This window comes from Ursus americanus, chromosome 29 (genome assembly GCF_024610735.1).
Source record: "Ursus americanus isolate L20-20 chromosome 29, mUrsAme1.1.p, whole genome shotgun sequence".
In the NCBI taxonomy this organism is placed as follows: Eukaryota; Metazoa; Chordata; class Mammalia; order Carnivora; family Ursidae; genus Ursus; species Ursus americanus.
Genome location: NC_142155.1, coordinates 32,742,287 through 32,761,808, shown reverse-complemented (window position 1 = coordinate 32,761,808; position 19,522 = coordinate 32,742,287). Strand labels below are relative to the sequence as shown.

The 19,522-nt window shown below is 43.6% G+C and overlaps 1 protein-coding gene across 1 annotated transcript in view; it reads right to left on the bottom strand.

Annotated features, from left to right (window-relative positions):
* ZNF318 (zinc finger protein 318) overlaps positions 1 to 19,155 on the bottom strand; it is a 28,640-nt gene extending 9,485 nt beyond the window's left edge. The window contains exons 1-6 of the mRNA XM_045801050.2: positions 18,546 to 19,155; positions 15,738 to 15,889; positions 9,438 to 10,077; positions 6,985 to 8,427; positions 4,840 to 4,939; positions 2,211 to 2,515 (exon numbers count right to left, since the gene is read on the bottom strand). Of these exons, the coding sequence (XP_045657006.2) occupies positions 2,211 to 2,515; positions 4,840 to 4,939; positions 6,985 to 8,427; positions 9,438 to 10,077; positions 15,738 to 15,889; positions 18,546 to 19,001 (3,096 nt within the window). The 5' untranslated portion in view covers positions 19,002 to 19,155. The remainder of the gene's footprint in view (positions 1 to 2,210; positions 2,516 to 4,839; positions 4,940 to 6,984; positions 8,428 to 9,437; positions 10,078 to 15,737; positions 15,890 to 18,545) is intronic.
* Positions 19,156 to 19,522: the final 367 nt, after the last annotated feature.

Below are 19,522 nucleotides of genomic sequence, written 5' to 3'. Positions count from 1 at the left end.
TTGGGGTAGAATTCAGGAATTTTTCATGGAGTTGGGTGGTATTCAAATTGGGCTTTAGGAGTGAGTAGGTTTGGAAGAAAGACAATGCTAGGTTAAGAGGATTATTAATGCAAGATTAGAGAGGCATAATAGCATATTGCACATCTGGAAAAGTGCAAGCATTCTGAGGTGGCAGGAGTGTAAAATATAGTGTAATATTTCTTAAGCACTACTCATTTACTATGTGTCAGGCACGGAGCTATGAATTGAGGACTATATTGGAGAATGAGACAGATATTTTCCTTAATCCCTTGAACCTTAAAATCCGATTGAGGAAACCCATGTAATTATATAATTACAACTCTCAGAAATGCTAAGAAGGTAAATGACACAGTATTATGAGAGTGTCTATCAGGCAAATATAACAGGCTGGGAAATCAAGGAAGAGAGCCAGGGTAATAATCTAAGCTACGCTCTGAAGAATGAATACGAGCTAGGAGATAAGACTGAGCTCTGCATGGTAACCAGAAGGAAGAGAAGATCCACAGACATTAGAGGGCATGATGTATTTGAGGAATGAAAAGGACAGTAGTCGGGACGCCTGGGTGGCTCAGTCGGTTGAGCATCTGCCTTCGGCTCAGGTCATGATCCCATCCCAGGGTCCTGGGATCAAGTCCCACATCCCTGCCTCTCCCTTTGCCTGCTGCTCCCCCTGCTTGTGCTTGCACGTGCTCTGACAATAAAAACCTTAAAAAAAAAAAAAAAAAAAAAGACCAGTAATGAGGGGTGCCTGGCTGGCTCAGCTGGTAGAGCATGTGACTCTTGATCTCAGAGTTGTAAGTTAGAACCCTATGCTGGGTTAGAGATTACTTTAAAAAAAAAAAAAAAAAAGGAAAGAAGAAGAAAAGGCCAATAATGAAATTATAATGAGCAAGGGGGAAAAGAAGCAAGAAATGAGGCTGAAGAGGTAGGCAAGGAGGCATTGCAATCACTGGCTGTATGTGGAGAAAGGATTAAGAGTGTCATACAAGCAAGAATTGCAGGTGGCTTGAAGCTGGACAGCAATTAAGATGGTGAGAAGGATGAAACCGAGATTTATGTGAGAGGGAGAACTGAAAGAGTCTGTCATGGATTCAGTACGGAGCAGTTAGGAAGAGGGAAGCACTAGGGAAGATTTTCAGGTTGTTGGCATGAAAATTGTTGGACAGTGGGGCCACTGAGATGGGTAACAATGAAAGCAGGAAAGAGGGAGGATGAGCACATCATTAGTTTCGGAGATGTTGATTTTATTTTGTCTTTTTAAAATATTTTATTTATTTATCTCACGGGAGGTAGAGAGAGAGAGCGTACACTCAAGCAGGGGAGCTGCAGAGGGAGAGGGAGAAGCAGGCTCCCTACTGAGCAGGGAGCCCAACATGGGGCTCAATCCCAGGACCCTGAGATCATAACCTGAGCCGAAGGCAGATGCTCAACCGACTGAGCCACCCAGACGCCTAGGATATGTGGATCTTAAAGTGTCTATGGAACAATGAAGTGGAAACACTGAGTAAAATTGTTGGGACACTCAAATTTGGACCTCACCAGACTCATCTGAGCCAGATTATAAAACCAGAAGTTGTCAGCATGGTATTTCAGCATAGATCTGGATGAAATGACCTAGGGAGAGAACAGAATTCTGGAGAACTGGGCTATGACTGAGTTCTGCAGAACTAAAATATTTAAAGATTAGGTATAAGACAACAGGCACCAAAGGAGACTAAGTAGCAGCAGCCAGCATACTAGGAGGAAAAGAAATGTGAGAGAAGGCAAGGGAAGAAAGCATTTTTAGGAGACAGTGGTTCCCTGTATCAAATACTGATTTGGGAACTGAAGTGTATTCACTGGGTATGCAGCATGGTGGTGCCCCTGTTGCTAACTGTGAACGCACAAAATTGTATACAGAAGTTACAAGAAGATTAGAAATCCATGCTGGAGTGGCTTAAGGAGTAAAGGCTAGAACAAGAACATGGAAGGCCTTGAATGCTAAGGATTTGGGATTCTATTCTATGGGCAATAGGAGCTACTAAAATTCTGAAGTAGAGTCCCATGATCCTGTGCTTTACAAAAATAACTGTAAAATGAGTTAAGAACAGGTTGGAAAAGGAAACTAAGGAAATGCTTAGTTAGAAGACGTCCTTTAGGAGTCCATGGAAATAAAAGATATAATAGAAATGGAAAAGGTGAGTTGTTACCTTGCTGTTGGAAGAGGAGTTTGAGGATGATGACACTTTTTCTGGGCTCTTAGATTTTTCTGCTTTTCCAGGCTTCTCTGTATTCTCTTTACTGTCATTTGAAGACTTTTGGGATTTATCCAAAATGTTAATTCCCAAGATCTGAGCCACTTTGTCCAGTTCAGACTGCTTCTTTTCTGCCTCTTCTGCCTCTTGTCGAAGTTCTGCAATGTCCTTCATAATGTTATCCTGAAGCCGACTCACCTCCACCAGGAGCGGGTCTTTGTGGCCATCCTTCTCCCTTCGCTTCTTGCGTAGCATTTCCCCTGATTAGTCAAATGTCAAAAGAAAGAAACACAAAGACTGTAAGTTAAGACAAGTCATTTTTCTGTCGTAAGTAGTAATCTCCCAAGAGTTTATGGTGACAAAATCTTTTCCCTTAAAACATTCCTTCTTAAAAGCAAGAGAGACTCCTTCCACAAGGGCTAGTTTGGGTGAAGTTTCTTTTCTTTCTTTCTTTTTTTTATTTTATTTGAGAGAGTGAGTGCAAGCAGGGGGAGGGACAGAGGGAGAGGGAGAAGCAGACTCTCTACTGAGGAGGGAGCCTGACTTGGAGCTCCACCCCAGGACCCTAGGATCATGACCTGAGCCAAAGGCAGATGCTTAACCAACTGAGCCACGCAGGCACCGCTAGGTGAAGTTTCTATGGAGGTAAAGGATGAGTGATTACATTATCTCTAATGTAGGAGTTCTTAGCTAAGGATCTACAGGCAGGCTTCAGGAACAGTACATACAAGTTTGTATGCATTTGTCCTTATGTTGTTAACTATGAATCCAGGGGCACCTGGGTGACTCGGTTAAGCGTCTGGCTCTCGGGTTTCAGTTCAGGTCATGATCTCAGGATCTTGGGATCAAGCCCCACATCGGGCTCCCTGCTCAGTGTGGAGTCTGCTTAGGCTTCTCTCTCCCACCCCCTCTGCCCCTCCTCGGCATGCTCTCACTTTCTCCAAAATAAACAAATCTTTTAAAAAAAACCCAAACTATGAATCCGGCGGCAGTCTTCTTCAGAAAACCAAAGTATTATTCAGAGAGCAAAAAACAGTCACATATTTGACTTTATCTGATTTTAGGACCCTTCACCAGTACCTGTATTGAGTGTTAGGGTTTGTCTCAGGTTCACCTAATGTTATCTCCTATTCCAAACTGCAGGTCCTCATGAAATAATCCTCATCGGATTAATAACTAAATTTCTCATCCCTAAACAGTCTCAATCCAAACAGAAGAAATTGTAGCTTCTCCCACTCTGTTCTGCCATGCTATTATCAAGCTGTAATATTCAGAAGACTTGTTATTTCTTTCCTCAGTGTGTATGTGAATTCCTAAAAGCACAGATGAAGAGATGGAATCAAAGAGGCATCATGGAACATCTTTTTGTGCCAAAAGGAAGTCCTCAAAAAAATGATCAAAGGACACAGAAGTCAACTCAAAGGGGCTCCCACTGGCCAAATGTGGGGCAATTTGGCTGTGAAAATGAACGACAGTAAATTATTATAAGTTGTTGAATGAAGAGTCCATGAGTTCACACCAACATAAATGGACCAGTGAATGGGAAGAAGAGGGATGGGCAGGAAGCTCTTCATCACAGTAGAAAGCCAACTAATAAAAGTAGAAGGAATGATGAAATTAGAAAATCATTGTTTAACAATCATCACAATAACTGATTTAGGTAAGAATCACCATGAATGCTAAAACTAGTCGGATGAAGTTTGAGGAGTAACTGAATATTTATTCCTATAAATATCTCTCCTATAAGTTACTAATTATAAAGGATAAAATAGTAACTTTACAGTGAAGAAACCCTTGAAGACACCACCTTAACCAAATGATCAAAGTTGACATCACCAGTAATGGGACTGAAATCAACACCTGATACGAACTCAGCATCACTTCTGTGAATTTCCTGTCAAAAATGCATAACCTAAGTTTAATTGTAAGGAAACATCACACAAACCAAAATTAAAGGACATTCTACAAATATGTGACTTCTTTTCTTCTAAAATGTCACTGTCATGAAACAAAGACTCGGGAACTGTTAAAGAAAGAGGAGAGTAAAAGAACATGACAACTGAATGCAATGCATAATCTTGCATTTTCTTTCGCTTTAGGGTATTATTAGGACAACCAGTGAAAGAGAAGAAAGATCAGTGGACTAGTATTTACATTATGGTTAATTTCCTAATTTGGTAAGTGTTCTATGGTTATGCAAGTGAATTCTTTGTTGTTAGGAGTGTTCACTTCATCTTCACAATGAAGTATTTAGGAGTAAAGAAGTATCATATCTAAAACTTACTCTTAAAGAATTCAGGAAAAATCACTCACACACACATACACACCACACACAAAGACTAAGAGGGAAACAAGGATAGAGCAATATGGTAAAATGCTAATAATCACAGAGAATACCTGAGAAAGCTTTACACTATTATTGTTAACTTTTTATTGCAACTTTTCTGTAACTCCGATTCAGTCAAAATTTTTTAAAAAGTAAGGCTTCAGGTCACTGAACTTGTCTGAGAGTCCTCACAACTCTCCATTTGGGTCTCCTACTCAAGTTACTACAAAAAGGCGGTCGCGCAGGAGTGTCTGATACCTTGTTGTTTATGAAGCCGTTCTAATTCAGTCCTGAGGTAGTACATCTTCTTCTGGCGAGCTTCCCGGTCACTCTTTAGCTTTTCCCTCTCTTCAATAACCTGCAAAGTACAACATCCTTCAGCCTCCAGCATCCTCCCTTTTCTATCGCTCTCTTCCGTAAGCCTTCATGCTAGATATCAGAATCCAAGGATCCAAATGCCTGCACACAAAAGTTCTAACTTTATATCAAAGGTGATATTTCATTCTGACTCAAATTCCAGAATAAAATTATCCTTTTCAGAGCTACACTGCCCAGAAAGCATTATTTTTATGCAGAAAGCATTATACTATTTTTTTCTTAAAGGGGAGGGTAGCAGGGGCAGATGGAGAGGGAGAGAGAGAATCTCAAGCAGGCTCCACACCCAGCATGGATCCCAACGTGGGGCTCAATCCCACCACCCCGAGATGATGACCCGGGCCGAAATGAAGAGTCAGATGCTCAACTGGCTGAGCCACCCAGGGACCCCAGGAAGTACTATACTATATTAATGTTAACTTAAAGTGACAGCAACTATTAGACAGTGGTTCTGAGCTCAAAGGGAACCATCAAGAAGGGAACTAATAAGTGTTTAGGGAATACATTGTGTTAGTTGCATTATATATGTATCGTCTTATTTAATCCTGACATTATCTGTGTTTTACAGTAAGAAAACTGAGGTTGTGAAAAATCAAGTAACATATCCAAGTCATACAGTAAGAAAATTTAAAATCCAGGGCACCTGGGTGGCTCAGCTGGCTAAGCGTCTGTCTTCAGCTCAGGTCATGATCCCAGGGCCCTGGATCGAGTCTCACATTGGGCTCCCTGCTCAGTGGGGAGTCTGCTTCTCCCTCTCCCTTTGCCCCTCCTCCCCGCTCATGCTCGCTCTCTCTCTCTCAAATAAATAAATCTTTTTTTTTAAAGAAAATTTGAAATCCAGGTATATAAATCAAATCAAATCAAATCAAATCAAATCAAATCAAATCAAATCAAGTCCAGGTACATACAGCCAAAAGCCCATAATGTTTCAACTGTATTACTACTACTTGATGGAAAAAAAAACAAATATAGCTTGTCTATAATAGACTACTGTGGAAAACCTGTGTATTATCAGCCCTGACTTAGTGCTAGGTTCTTGAAGGAGAAGTAAAGGGAAATCATTCGGTCTCCAGTGTCTGCGCAGTCTCAGGTTTTGTCTGTATTAAACCTATCCTCTTCTTTCTGCAGTTCAGAGTATCCAAGTACAATGGAAAATTAAGAAGAAGTGATTTCTGTCTTCTCAAGAATTAGCTAAATTTCTTTTAAGCTGGAAAAAAAATGATTGGCCCTCCATTTTTCCCCTTTCTTTTTTTCTCCTCAGGTTTTCATTATTTTATTAGCAAACCAAGTTTAGACATATTACATTTTTATGTTCCTAAACAAAGTGAGTTATTAGTTACTAAGGACCTTTAAAATTAAGAGAATGCATTAATTTTTCCATTTGAAATGTTATTCTGTATTCCTCATCCCTACATAAATTTTACCTACTGTTTTAAAACATCCAGCCACTGCTCCCTTCCTACACCTGAGAACACAATGAACTTTGTAGTATAAAAACCATTTTTTTAAAAGTGTCATAAAAAAAGTGTTGTCATTCCTGGACACTAAAACAAACCAGAACAAGCAAAGCTTATTTCTTGGGTTTAATTACCAAGCAACAACCAGGTATTAGCTTTTAACCTGCATAATCACTATAGGAAAAGGATCCAAAACTCACTAAGATGAAAACAGGTTTACTGATTCTCCTTCACCCAATCCAATTTTGGCTCCTCACTCCCTGACAAGGTCCATATCGAAAACTTCAAGGCTCTCAACTCCTACCCATAGTGTTCTAAGGCCAGTAATTCTGACAGAGACACTTAAAAAAGAAAGAAGTAGTCAAGAAATCACAGTGGGACCTAGGGCCAGAATTTAGTTTAGTTCTAATGAGAAAACATGAGAAAAACAAACGGGGTATATACATTACTTAGAGTGAGGACAACAGCCTCCAAAAACTTAAATAAAAGGACTTTACTCTCTCTAAAAGACAAATACCAATTTATGTTAAAATAGGAAGGCTCAGGCACGATTCCCAAAGCTAATATTCACCTTCTGCTTCTGGGAAGCACGGTTCTTCTCATCAGAGATCTTCTCCGGATTGTATCTTATGAGTGATGGGATGGACACCTGGACAGGCACTTGAGCAGTAGGAATTGAGCTTAGCACTGACTCCTCCTGTTTGGGCTCATCAGGAGTCACAGTGGGGATCACACGGAGATTGGGACGGCTACGAGTAGCTTGTTTGGTAACGGGTAGTACCCTGTGTGGTTCAGGTAGAGAGTGGTTGGATGGTTGAGAGGCAGGGTACATGGGCCACCTTGAGGCTGCATATGCCATGTAATGCCTATAGGCATCAAAGGAAGCAGGGGGAATGGCAGGTCCCTGGTAGTTTGGAGGTATCCGAGCTGCAGCAAACTGAGAGGCCCTTGGCATATGAAACTGAGATAATGAAGCAGGATGTGGAAGTCTAATTGGGGCAGATGGGGCTGATGGTAACATACATCTGACGGCCACAGATGACTGAAAACCACTGCCAACTACCTCTGGCCCTGCGATATGACCCATTGAATGGTCAGACTTCAGGAATGGGGGGCTGTTTTTTGTGAGCAGGTAAGGATCTACAGGGGAGACTGGATGTGGATGGGACACCTCTGGGGAGTGGGTATTGCTATGGTGTGCCTCTCTGCTCTCCAGTCTGTGAGGATCTGAGGAGTGCCGATCAGCTGAAAAACGGTGATCAACTGAGGGACAGTGGTCTGCTGAAAAGTGCCGGTCAACTGATGAACGGCGGTCAGCAGAGGAACGTGACGGTTTCTTGCCATGAAGTCGTTCCTGGGTGCGGGCGGCCAGTTTACTAATCTCTGCTACCCCGATATCCAGCCCTATTGTCTTGAGCAAGTCATGAATCTTGGCATATTCTGGATTGGTCTCTTCTATTGATTCTCGTTTCACGGCTGGAGCTGAAGAGGGCAGGGAACTTGTCTTCTGTCTCAAGACTTCACTCTCAGAGCCCCCAAGGGGCTTTGGTGGAGACTCTGCCTTTAAATCCTCTTCTTCATCCCCATAGAGAAATTTCTCCTCATCCTCAATGTCAGGGAAACTACGGCGCCTTTTTTCCTGTGTACTGGTGGAGTCTGCCAACATGCTCAAAATGCGGGAAAAACCACTGCCATCCTGGCTAGCCCTCTCATGGGGCAGCAAGAAGTCTGTGTGTCGCTCAGGCCCCTCAGCCTTCATATTCAGTTTCTCCTTGTGGCACAGAAAACTTCCAAACTTCTCTCTGAGAGGACTGTTGTCTTTGGGGATCCCAGGGAGAGGACCCCATTGGTAGAGGTTGCCCTGAGGTTCTTTCAGGGTAGTCTCTACCATAGACCCCTTGTTTTCAATCTCTGAGGCAAAAGCAGCAATAGCACCACTTAGTGGAAGAGATGGGTGACCAGAGTAGACAGGGTGATCCTGGCTGGAGCTGGTACTGCTGGAAAAACTCTCAAGCTGCAAAGACAAGCACAACTGATTTAGCCTCTATGCAGAATCTCAGAAAACTAGTAATTGAGATAAATACTTAAATATTTGGTTCTTCTTGAATTAATAGGGGAATGATAAGTATGAATGAAAGGGAGGTATAGTATCTTTAGGCAGGTTCCAGATTTGGGTCTCCATCTCTCCAGATGCTTCTGCTGAAGCAAGGGGAAACAGGAAATAAGGCACGCTGGCATGAATCCTCACTTTTGCCCATTTGTTACAGTCTTTACCAAGGAATATGAATTCAAAAGGACTTTAGAGATGCTCTAGCTTGTTTCTATTCCACAGGTCCCTCCAGGGAGGAAAAAAAGACACGTAAAAGTGGAGCTGCTTTGGTTCAAGTGGGATGAGAAAACTGTGAAACCCTAACTGATCAGTCTCCCCTTGCTTCCTTATGTGCTTCTAGGTACTTCTTCAGAAACCTCTGGCTCCTAACAGAGTAACTAAAAACTAGTGCTCATGCCTGATCATCTTTTCACAGATGAGGAAAAAATATCAAGGCCCAGAATGGTGAGGTGACTTGCCTAAAAATCGCACAGCAATTTGGTGGCAGTGGGACCAGAATCAGAATCACCTGATTTCTGCTCTAGTGTCCTACCACTCATAAATCTTGTCTTCTCTCTAAAGAGAAATGAGGAAAATTCAGATCATCACCTCTCTTTGCCCTTTCAGCTTTATTTCCAAGATATCCACATTCAAAGATTTCTACACAGTTATCCAATTTAGAGAAAAAACTTACAAAAAATACTAAAAAATGCTTATTTAGGAAGTCTACTATATGACAATAGAAGCCCTCTACTGATGCATTGTAAGGCCTACAGTTTCCTTTGGAGAATCTTGGAAGTACAGCTCATAGGCATAACAAGGTTGGTCCAGCATAGATTACAAAGATACCATTAGGGACACACACCCCCGGGAAAGTAACCAAGTTTTAAGATATTAGAGGGACTAGCAAGAGACCCTAGGAATGCAGCAGAGACCTGAATGGAAGGCTCCATGTCCACCTCAATCCGTTTCTTCAGAATTGACTTCTTGGGCATCACAGATACTTCCTCAGGCCGATGTAAAGAATATCCTGGCTCCGATGCTGTTAGGACACCTGATAGTCCAGGAATGGGACAGCTAGTGTCACTACCATCAACTCCAACCAGCTCCTGACTCAAGCTCCTACTTCGTTCCTCCTCTTCTTCTCGTTTTCGCCTGGCAAGGTCCAGCTCTCGAAACTCAGGATCTAGAAACCTAGGGCTTGGGCTTCGTCTACGCTGTCGATAGTTGCGGGTCCCTGATGTAAAACCTGAGTGATCACCTCCCATGCTGTGTATCTTCTCTGTGTCATCATAACGGGGCCGTTTGGCCTCCCGACTCCTTTCCTCGGGTCGTATGGAGTAGGAGCCTTTGAGTTTATCTCTATTCCTTTCTGTTCCCCGCAACAGCTCATCATGACAACTGATATGGGGACTATAATCAGAACGATGCAGGAAAGTTTCTCTTGTCCGGTAGTCCTCATCAAGTTGTCCTAAGAACGGACTAAGAGGTCCCTCCTCCCGGGAAATATATCGTTCAAGACCTCGAGAGCATTGGGAACTTCGAGTGAAGACAGAATCATCAGTCAGGTCATCCCTGAGGAAAGAGACAAGCATCGCTGAATACAATGGACTTGGAAAGAGCAAGACCAGACAAGACTAAGAGCCTGACATTCATCCGAGGGGCTACAGAATACTTAAGACAAAACACAATAATCATGAAGTTCAAGAACAAACCTATGGAACACTTCTTCTCCCTCTCTCCAGGGCACAAGGAGCTTCAACCTCTAACCAAGGGGAGATACTACTAGTCTGTCTAGACAGAGCTCTTAGGCTAATCTCTTTGACTAGACTTTGGAAATGCAGAATATCACACTAGGGTTTGGGAGAGGTGAAAATACCACTACCAAACTACAAAAAGCCCTAGATTACACAACTCCACGCTAGCTTAAAGTCTAGCTCTTTGCTACCGAAAGTGTAGTCTGAATCAGCAGCATCTGTACTACCTAGGAACTTTTTAGTAGTCCATCCAGGCCTACTGAATCAGAATCTGCATTTTAATAAGATCTTCAGGTGACAGGTATGCACTTTAAAATTTGAGAAACACTAGGCCAGATCAATGATTTTCAAGCTATGTTCTACAGAGATTCTGAAGACTGCTCAGGAGCTGCCTAAAAGAAGGACATGCTAAGAAAGCACAGCCTGGCAGTACCTGGGTGGCTCAGTCAGTTAAGCGCCTGACTTCAGCTCAGGGTCCTGGGATGGAGCCCCACGTTGGACTCCATGCTAAGTGGGGAGTCTGCTTCTCACCCTTGCCGTCTTCCCCTCCCCTTGCTCATGCTCTCTCCCTCTCTAATAAATAAGTAAAATCTTAAAAAAAAAAAAAAAAAAGCAGAGCTTGCATGGCATGGCTCTGGGCCTTCCAGCTCAGTGAAACTGCACTAGGTCCAATTTTATCTGTTTATGAGATAAAATTCTATACGTCATTTGGAACAGAAGTGTTTCACTGTGGGGAAAAAATGTTTAAACTACTGAGCTACCTAACTGGCATTATTTTCTCACAAGTTTTAGAAGGTTCTCCAATGTTTTGCTAATTCACATATTAAAAACCATAAAATTCCTTCACAGCCTATTTAATTCCCTCTTATCTACTTTGCTTGGATATTCACAAGCACTCCGTTAATCCTGGGTCTGGAAAAGAGTATGTGATGGTTTGGCTCACTATATATTTTTATTTCATAGAAATAAAACGGTCTTGGACCTCTTTGGCATGAAGATAAAAATACAGGCTGGAACACTTGTCCTTTCAGTCAGAGCTCTATACCACACACAATAGTCCTAACCTTTTTGGGTACTGTGGTCACAGAGCTTCTACTGCCCAAAAAAGAAAATTTCTGATTTAATCACAGATAGAAATAAAGATCCTCCAGCACTTTGAGCATACAACCTTTATTTATTTTTTTTAAAGATTTTATTTATTTATTTGCAAAAGAGAAAGAATGAGAGATCAATCACGAGCAGGGGGAAGGGTAGAGGGAGAAGCAGGCTCCCCGCTGAGCAAAGAGCCCCATGCGGGACTCAACCTCAGGACCCTGGGATCATGACCTGAGCCGAATGCAAACGCTTAACTGATTGAGCCACTCAGGCCCCCAAGTATACAACTTTTAAATAATCTGAATGAAAAATTTACAGGTCACTTACATTCCACTCACACTGGTGTTTTCTACAGTTTCTAGTACCTACCTTTATTTTTTGAAAGTTTCTAAGAAATAACTTTTCTTTCCTTTTGTTTTTTAGTTGCTTTCTCTGGGACTGAGTTAACAGAACATCAGAGTTGCCTTTTCTTATTCACCAGTCCTGCCTTTGTTCAAAATTTTAGACCTGGGTAACAGCTATAAATAACTTTATGAAAGACTATTAAAGATAAACTTTATCACCTCTGCTAAAAGAATGCCACCCATGGGAATCCAGGTTTCTATAACTCACCTCCTCCCCAAGAATCTGGAGAATTTTGACGTTTCAATATAGTATAAAATAAAAAAGAAAAATGGGATTGAACCAAGGATGATCTCTGAAATCAAGCATAACTACAGTAAAACATTTTACTCTATAAGTTTGTCAGCCATGAACATACCTATTTCCAGGAAGGAACGTCCATGAGTTGCACCATTGCTACACCACCATCTACCATAAAAAACTCTCTGATTGTATTAGTGTAGGGGGGAAAAACACAGGCTCCACAGGTAATGGCAAATTCATCCATACCTCCATGTTCAGCTCCACACTAAAACTATTACATATTACCACCAAATGACATACCAGCTCAAGATCTAATCCAGCCCTAAATCTCAAGAAATCAGAAATAATGAGATGACTCCCAGAGAGTCTCAGTCCAGACTTGTAATCTCCAGCAAAATGAAGCAAAAAAGAAAAAAGAAAAAAGGCACATTAACCGTTAAAAGAATGACCTATCATGTAAACACAGGCAGAAATTAAGTTGCTTATTAGAAGCTCATATCCTCCTTTCCCAGGTCTCCCAAAGGATAAGAGAAAGAACTGGCTGGAGTAAAAGTAAGCCCTAAAAAGGGTTCCATACCCTGTAGCTCAGAATAGTCCAGGGACACACTCTCTCTGAAAGCTTTAGTTAAATCCAACTCTTTTCTAAAATAAGGTCTATCTATTTAAAAAATTGATTGTTGGATGTAGGTGATGAGTACACGGGGGCTCACTGTACTATTCCATTTTTTTTAAAGATTTAATTAGCTTTATTAAGCTATTCATGAATTGGAGAGCATCTCATCTATCAAGTAGAGGGGAGCTCCCTCTCTGTACTTCTGTATTTATGAATTGCATTAAATAAGTTAAAAAAACATACATGATAACATATATCCACATAAAAGTTTATACACCAATTGTTCAGAGCAGCATTATTCACAATAGCCAAATGGTGGAAACAATCCAAATTTACCCATCCATTCATCACTGATAAATGGATAAACAAAACACATACACTGAAATATTATTAGCAGTAAAAAGGAATGAAGTACTATTATACGCTACAAAATGAGTGAGTCTTAAAAAACATAATGCTAAGTAAAAGATGCTAGTCACATATGAAATGTCCAGAATAGACAATCTATAGAGACAGAAAGTAGATTACTGATAAACTAGGGCAGGTGGTGGGGTTAACTAATAAACAGCTAAGAGTACAGGTAATAAAACTGTTCTAAAACTGATCATAGTAGTGGATTCACAACTCTATGAATATACTAAAAGTCACTGAACTATAACTTTAAATGGGTGAATTTTACAGTATGTGAATTATGGCTCAATAAAGCTGTTAAAAAATGTATAGGATAGGGGCGCCTGGGTGGCACAGCGGTTAAGCATCTGCCTTCGGCTCAGGGCGTGATCCCGGCGTTATGGGATCGAGCCCCACATCAGGCTCTTCCGCTATGAGCCTGCTTCTCCCTCTCCCACTCCCCCTGCTTGTGTTCCCTCTCTCGCTGGCTGTCTCTATCTCTGTCAAATAAATAAATAAAATCTTAAAAAAAAAAATGTATAGGATAAAAAAAAAAGAAAGAAAGAAAGAAAAAATATCCCCCAGAGCCCAAACTTCCCATTCTTTTCCTCTACTGATTCTTCAAAATGCTGGAAGGAAACTGTGTCCTTCTGTCTTTTCCCTAAGGCAAATCGGAGGGAAAAAATCCTGCTCCTCGTTCAACCAATGTCAGGGCAAGGAAGAGTTAAGAATTCCATGAATGGAACCTACAATGTGCGGAGTACTTTGTTAACAAGGGAAATTGACCTCACATCCACAAATCTTCAGAAGCTGACAGGTTGTCTTCATACAACCTGTTCATGTTCCTTTTCCGGAATATGTTACATTAATACCCACAGAACTGCCAAGGTGAGAACATGGAAACTCTGGCAATTTGGCTATAATCCAAACTGGATATAAAATTTAATATATTCACTAAGAATACCAGGGTCCCAGGAAAATATTTATTTACTTGTTTATTTATTTTTAAAGATTTTATTTTTAAGTATTCTCTACACCCAACATGGGGCTCAAACTTAAAACCCCAAGAACAAGAGTCAAATGCCCTACTGACTGAGCCAGCCAGGTGCGCCCAGGAAGAAATGTAAAACACCTACATACAAAGGACGGAAATGGCCTGGACCTGAAAATGGTCCAGCTGAAGACTGGACATGCTAGGAGACATCTTGAGAACGCCAATGGTCCTATGACCTGGTTTTAGTACATAGTAATTATCCACGCAAACCATACCAGGCAAAAGTACACAGAACAAAAAATCTAAATAATGGACTGGTACCTCCTATTTTTTTTTCCTTAAGGAATCTCTACATCCAACATGGGGCTCAAACTCACAACCCTGCGATCAAGAGATGCATGCTCTACTGACTGCACCCGCTACGTGCCCCACTGGTAGCTCCTTCTAGAACCTTCATCTCATTTTCTCTAAAATAGACTTGTTTCTCTGAAACACATGATTCTGGAAAGAAAACTACTGTCCCAAACTCCCTAAAAGGAAAATTTTAGTTTTTACAACTTAAAAAAAGACAATTAGCTCTCTGAAGCACACGTGCATAACGAAGCTTATGGAAAGGGGAGGTGACAGCCTAGACCTAACAAGAGGAAATGCTAAAGTTACCTCAAAACCTTAACGAGGAAGGAAGAGAGTCACACCATGCACCACCTACTCAATCATCTCCCAAAATAGAAGCAGCCAGAAGGGCAAGAGCTTTTGCCTCAGTTAAGGGATATAGTCACATATCTTGAAACCTTATCTTCAGAAGCTTATGTTGTACGACATGGAACTGTCCTGCCTTGTTTTGCCACATCAAATTGCCAGTGCAGCTTTGAAGTGACTATTACCAAAGGGTAGCACTGGTCTTCAGACTTCCTGCCCAGCTGTCCCCCACCTGTCTGTCCACGCTCAGTGTACCACTGCATGACAATCTCGGTTTGTAAGAAAATCCATTGGTTTGTTGCTACTGCTAATCATTTGTGAAAACTCCCAGTGTGCTGGACAGAGACCATAACAGACATGACTCCCAGCTCTCAGATAGAGTGCTTTCCCTGTACTCCCATATTTATTTACTTTTGTGAGGTGACACACACCTAATGTGATTACTTCTTATATATAGTTAAGTTCGTAATACCTGGGATCTATATTTAACACTCTGTGGAGTGTATCTGTCCTTCCTCAGCACTCCAACAATTGTAGAGTAATAACTGAAATTAAAGATTTTTAAAGAGCTTTAACTTTCTATTAATGCTTATATATTTAATATAGATACATATATTACACATGAACTTATTTAAACCCTTCCTAAACCTATATTTCAACCAGATCAAGCTGAAAAATAACACCATTAAAAGAAGATTTCCTATTCTGTCCACTTTTCTTTGTAGAATGGATCCTAGTTCCAGTATTTTAGAATCCTTCTCATCTCAACTGTTTTTAATGTGGGAAACTTATGTCCCTTCAGCTTTCTGTTGGACCAGGATGACATTCTAAAGCCTTTTCTTCTACATAATTCTTTCAGCAATAGAGTCTATATCAATATACTCTCCCCACTCAGAAAGCCTTTTCCAATGCTCTACCTTATACTGGACATAGGGCATAACTTCCGTGCCGGCACCACTCTTTCAAATACATAATTCAGAGAAGAGCACCTTTTCTACCTTCAAGCACTATCACAGTGTGCCCTACCTCAAATGAAGCCTACCTGTCCACGTCCTCCAGATTATCCACTGGTGACCCCAGTCGATCACTAAGCCGCCGCCGTTCTGGTATGCCAACACAGAAATGGTCATTGCCAACAGTGATCCTTAAGCTCTGTTCCAAAGAAGAGTCAGAACGCAGACCAGGAGAGCGCCTCTACAAAAGTAAAAGATAATGTAATAGTCTATAGGGTCAAGACATCCCTATACCCAAAAATGTACTCCTCCTTAGTTATCAAGTTGTCGCCCAACAAGGAGAGAAATGGCTATGGTAAGATACCACCCCCCAAATATAGCACATTAAAAAAAATCATTTTCCTAGATGAAAGACCACACTTCCAACTCTCTCCACCAGTGACCTTTCATTCTTTCATTTACTAGTACTGGGCATGGGACAAGAAGAGTAAATGGAATCTGTTCTCAGAATCTATACATTTCTAGTGAAGCAAGCAAGCAAAAAACAGGTGTTTTTTTTTTTTAAGTACTTCTGATAGTGGTTAATGCTGTAAAATCATTAAGACATGGTAACATGAAAGAGATTAGGGAAAAGGAGCTACTTCAGATAGAATAGTTAAAGGCAGCTTTTCTGAGGTGATACTATTTAACCTGACAATTGAATGATGAGATGTGAGCCTTGCAAACAAGCTCTATAATGAGCTTAGCATATTTTGGGTAACAGAAAGGCACCCAGTGTGACTGCAGCAAAGTGACAGAAGAGAAGACAGGCAGAAGCCAGTTAGGAAATCTGGATTTTATTCTTAGTGTAGAAGAAGCCACAGAAAGATTTCCAGCACAAGAGTGATATGATCTGACTACATTCTTCCGCCAGATGTTTGGATTGCTCATACTCTCATCTCCTTCAGGTCTTTACTTAAGTCACCTTCCCAGATCTTCCCTGGCTACCCTATTAAAAAGTATTAACTCCTTTCTCTGTTTTTGTTTGTTCTTAGTACTTAATTCTACTTAACATGCCAAAATAACTTACTTCTCTATTATCTGACTCCCTCTGGTAGAATATAAGCTCTACGAGGGCAGGGGTTTTTGACTGTTAATGTTTTATCCTGTGGTCAGAACAGTACCTAATACATGGTAGATGTTTAATAAAAACTTCTCAAATGTATACAATGAAGATTTAAAAAAAAGCATTTTGATTGCTGGGTACAGAATACACTGGGTGGCAGAACGAGAGTGTAAAGGATCCTCACAGACTGCGGATAATAGGACTTAAGACTAGGGAGATGGTAGGAGGACAGTTTGGGGGATGTTTCTTGGAGGTAAAGCTGACAAGTCAGATGAAGTGATTGACAGCATGGACTTGGGAAAAGGGAGATGATCACTGTTTTCTGGCTGAGCAATGGGTGATGTCATTTACTGAGAGAGAAAAGCCTGGAGCACTGGAGAAAAGGGAGGTTATGGAAACTAGCATACAACTTTGCTTCCTCTGTAGAACTGCTTGCTTCCTCAGACTATAGCTGCTCAGCTATGAAAATCTTAACATAGTGACAAGTCAATTCACCTATGACCAGAGTACCTAGAGTACTCTGACTCCGACAGAGAGCCACCCCACCCAAGAAAACAAAAACTTCGTCACGGGGTTTTAAAAAGATTGGTGAACTGAAAATAAAAACAAATTCGAAAACACCAGCCCCAGGCCAGAGGTGGTTATGGTGGAAGGTCAATATCACATCTAAACTAAACTTTTTTTTTTTTTTTAAGATTTTATTTTGGGGGGCCTGGATGGCTCAGTCGGTAGAGCATGAGACTTGATCTCAGGGTCATGAGTTCAAGCCCCACATTGGGCACGGAGCCTACTTCTAAAAAAGAAAGGAAGGAAGGCAGACAGGAAGAAAGACACAGAGGGAAACACAGAAAGAAAGATTTCATGTTTTAAGTAATCTCTCCACCCAACCTGGGGCTTGAACTCACAACCCTGAGATCAAGAGTCACACGCTCTACCAACTGAGCCAGCCAGGCACTCCTAAACTAAACTTCTTAACCTCATGCTCTGTCCAGGGGGAAAAAAAAAGTTCAAATCACAGGTGCCAGGACCAGGTAGATATGGATTAAATCACAGTCACGCCACTTCTTACCTAAGTGACATCAAGCAAGTTGGTCAAACCTTTCTGGATACCTCAGCTATTCAATAAGGAACAACCTTCACTGCCTCGCCTCAAAAGACTGTGAGCGTTCAAAGAGACTGTGTAAAGTGAAGGGCTAGGCATAATCCTGCCACAACTCAGTAAGTGGTAGCAGTTATTACAATGACTGTGGATACGCACAGTTCATTTCGGAGAAGCAGCTCCTATTTGCTAACAGTTGACACTCAAGGTGTCTATGCTGATGGGGTTTAGGCAACCCTGACTGGCCACAAAGACATTTCAGCTTCTTATCTAAGATCCACGGGCAGCGCAGGTCGAAAGGGATACCAAACCACGGAACTCTGAGGAAACATCGACTGCTGAACAAGTACCAGGCACACGGTTTGGAGGGCACTCCCCTCGCCCTGGCAAACTTTTCCGCATCTCACCTAAAGTGAGAGAAACAGCCTATTCCTGAAATGGTGCACTGCCTCCCGACCAGGCGCCTGTACGGGTCCCGAGTCCGTTATTGTGCAAAAGAGGATCCCAGGTCTGACAGGGAACCTCCAGGTGCGGGCGAAGCTGAGGGAGCCCGTGGGGGGTGGAGGGTCCTCGATCCTGGGACTCTGGCCTGGAGGCCTCGGGGGCGCCTGTGCTGCGGGCGTTTCTGGAAGCGGGAAGCCCGGGCGAGGGGGCTAGGGTATAGAGGGAGTCCCGGTCGAGGGGTGGGATTACCCGGCTGCCGCTGTCGCCTGGATGGTCTCCGCGGCCGTCCCGGGCGAAGTCGGCGCGGGACTCCCCCCGGCTGCTGCCTCGGAAACCGGCCGGGCCCGGCGGGAAGAGTCGTCGGCCCCGCGGTGGCGACGGGGAGCTACGACGGGCCCGCGGCGGGGAGGGGGAAACGCGACGACCCCGCGGCGGGGACGGCGAGGCCCGGCGTCCGCGGGGCGGGGACGGGGAGCCGCGGCGACCCCGCGACGGGGACGGCGAGGCCCGGCGGCCGCGGTGCCCTGAGGGCGAGCGGGGCCGGCGAGCGGGGTTCCGCGACGAGGAGGAGCCGGAGGGTGGCGGCGAGGTGCGGCGAGCCGGGCCTGAGGAGGAGCCGGAGCTGCGGCCGGTGCGCGGGCCGCCCCCGCCGCTCTCTTTAGGCCGGTGCGAAGAGACGGAGGAGCGGGCGCCGCTGCGGTACATGGCTCCGGCAGCAGCGGCCACAGCGGCAGCTCCGACCCGGGGGCGCCCAGGACGCGGGGCCCCAGCGCGCCGCCGCAGCTGCAGCCTCGGCCGCCACGGCCGCCACGCGCCGCCCCCGCAGCCGGAGCCGCCCCCTCCCCTCAGCCCCGCGCCGCCCCTGGGGCCCGGCCAAGCGCGCGGCCGCGGCTGGCGGTTGGACGCGCGAGCACGCGTCCGACACACCCCCCGCCCTCCGGGGCTCCCCGCTCCTCCACTCAGGGAGCAGCCACAGAAGCCAGAAGTGGGGAGGAGCGCCGAAGCCGGAGCGAGGCAGGGCGAGGGGAGGGGAAGCGGAGCGCGCGACCTGCGCCCCGCACGCTCCGCCCCAAACCGGCAAGATGGCGGCGGGTGAGCCGCCCACTTCCCCTCCCCGGGCGACCACGTGACCTCGAGGGCCTCGGCGCGGTTAGGCTCTGGCGGAAGAGAGGGGATTAGCGGGAGCCACACTGGCTTCTCGGGGATGCTCGAGGCCTGGGGTCGTG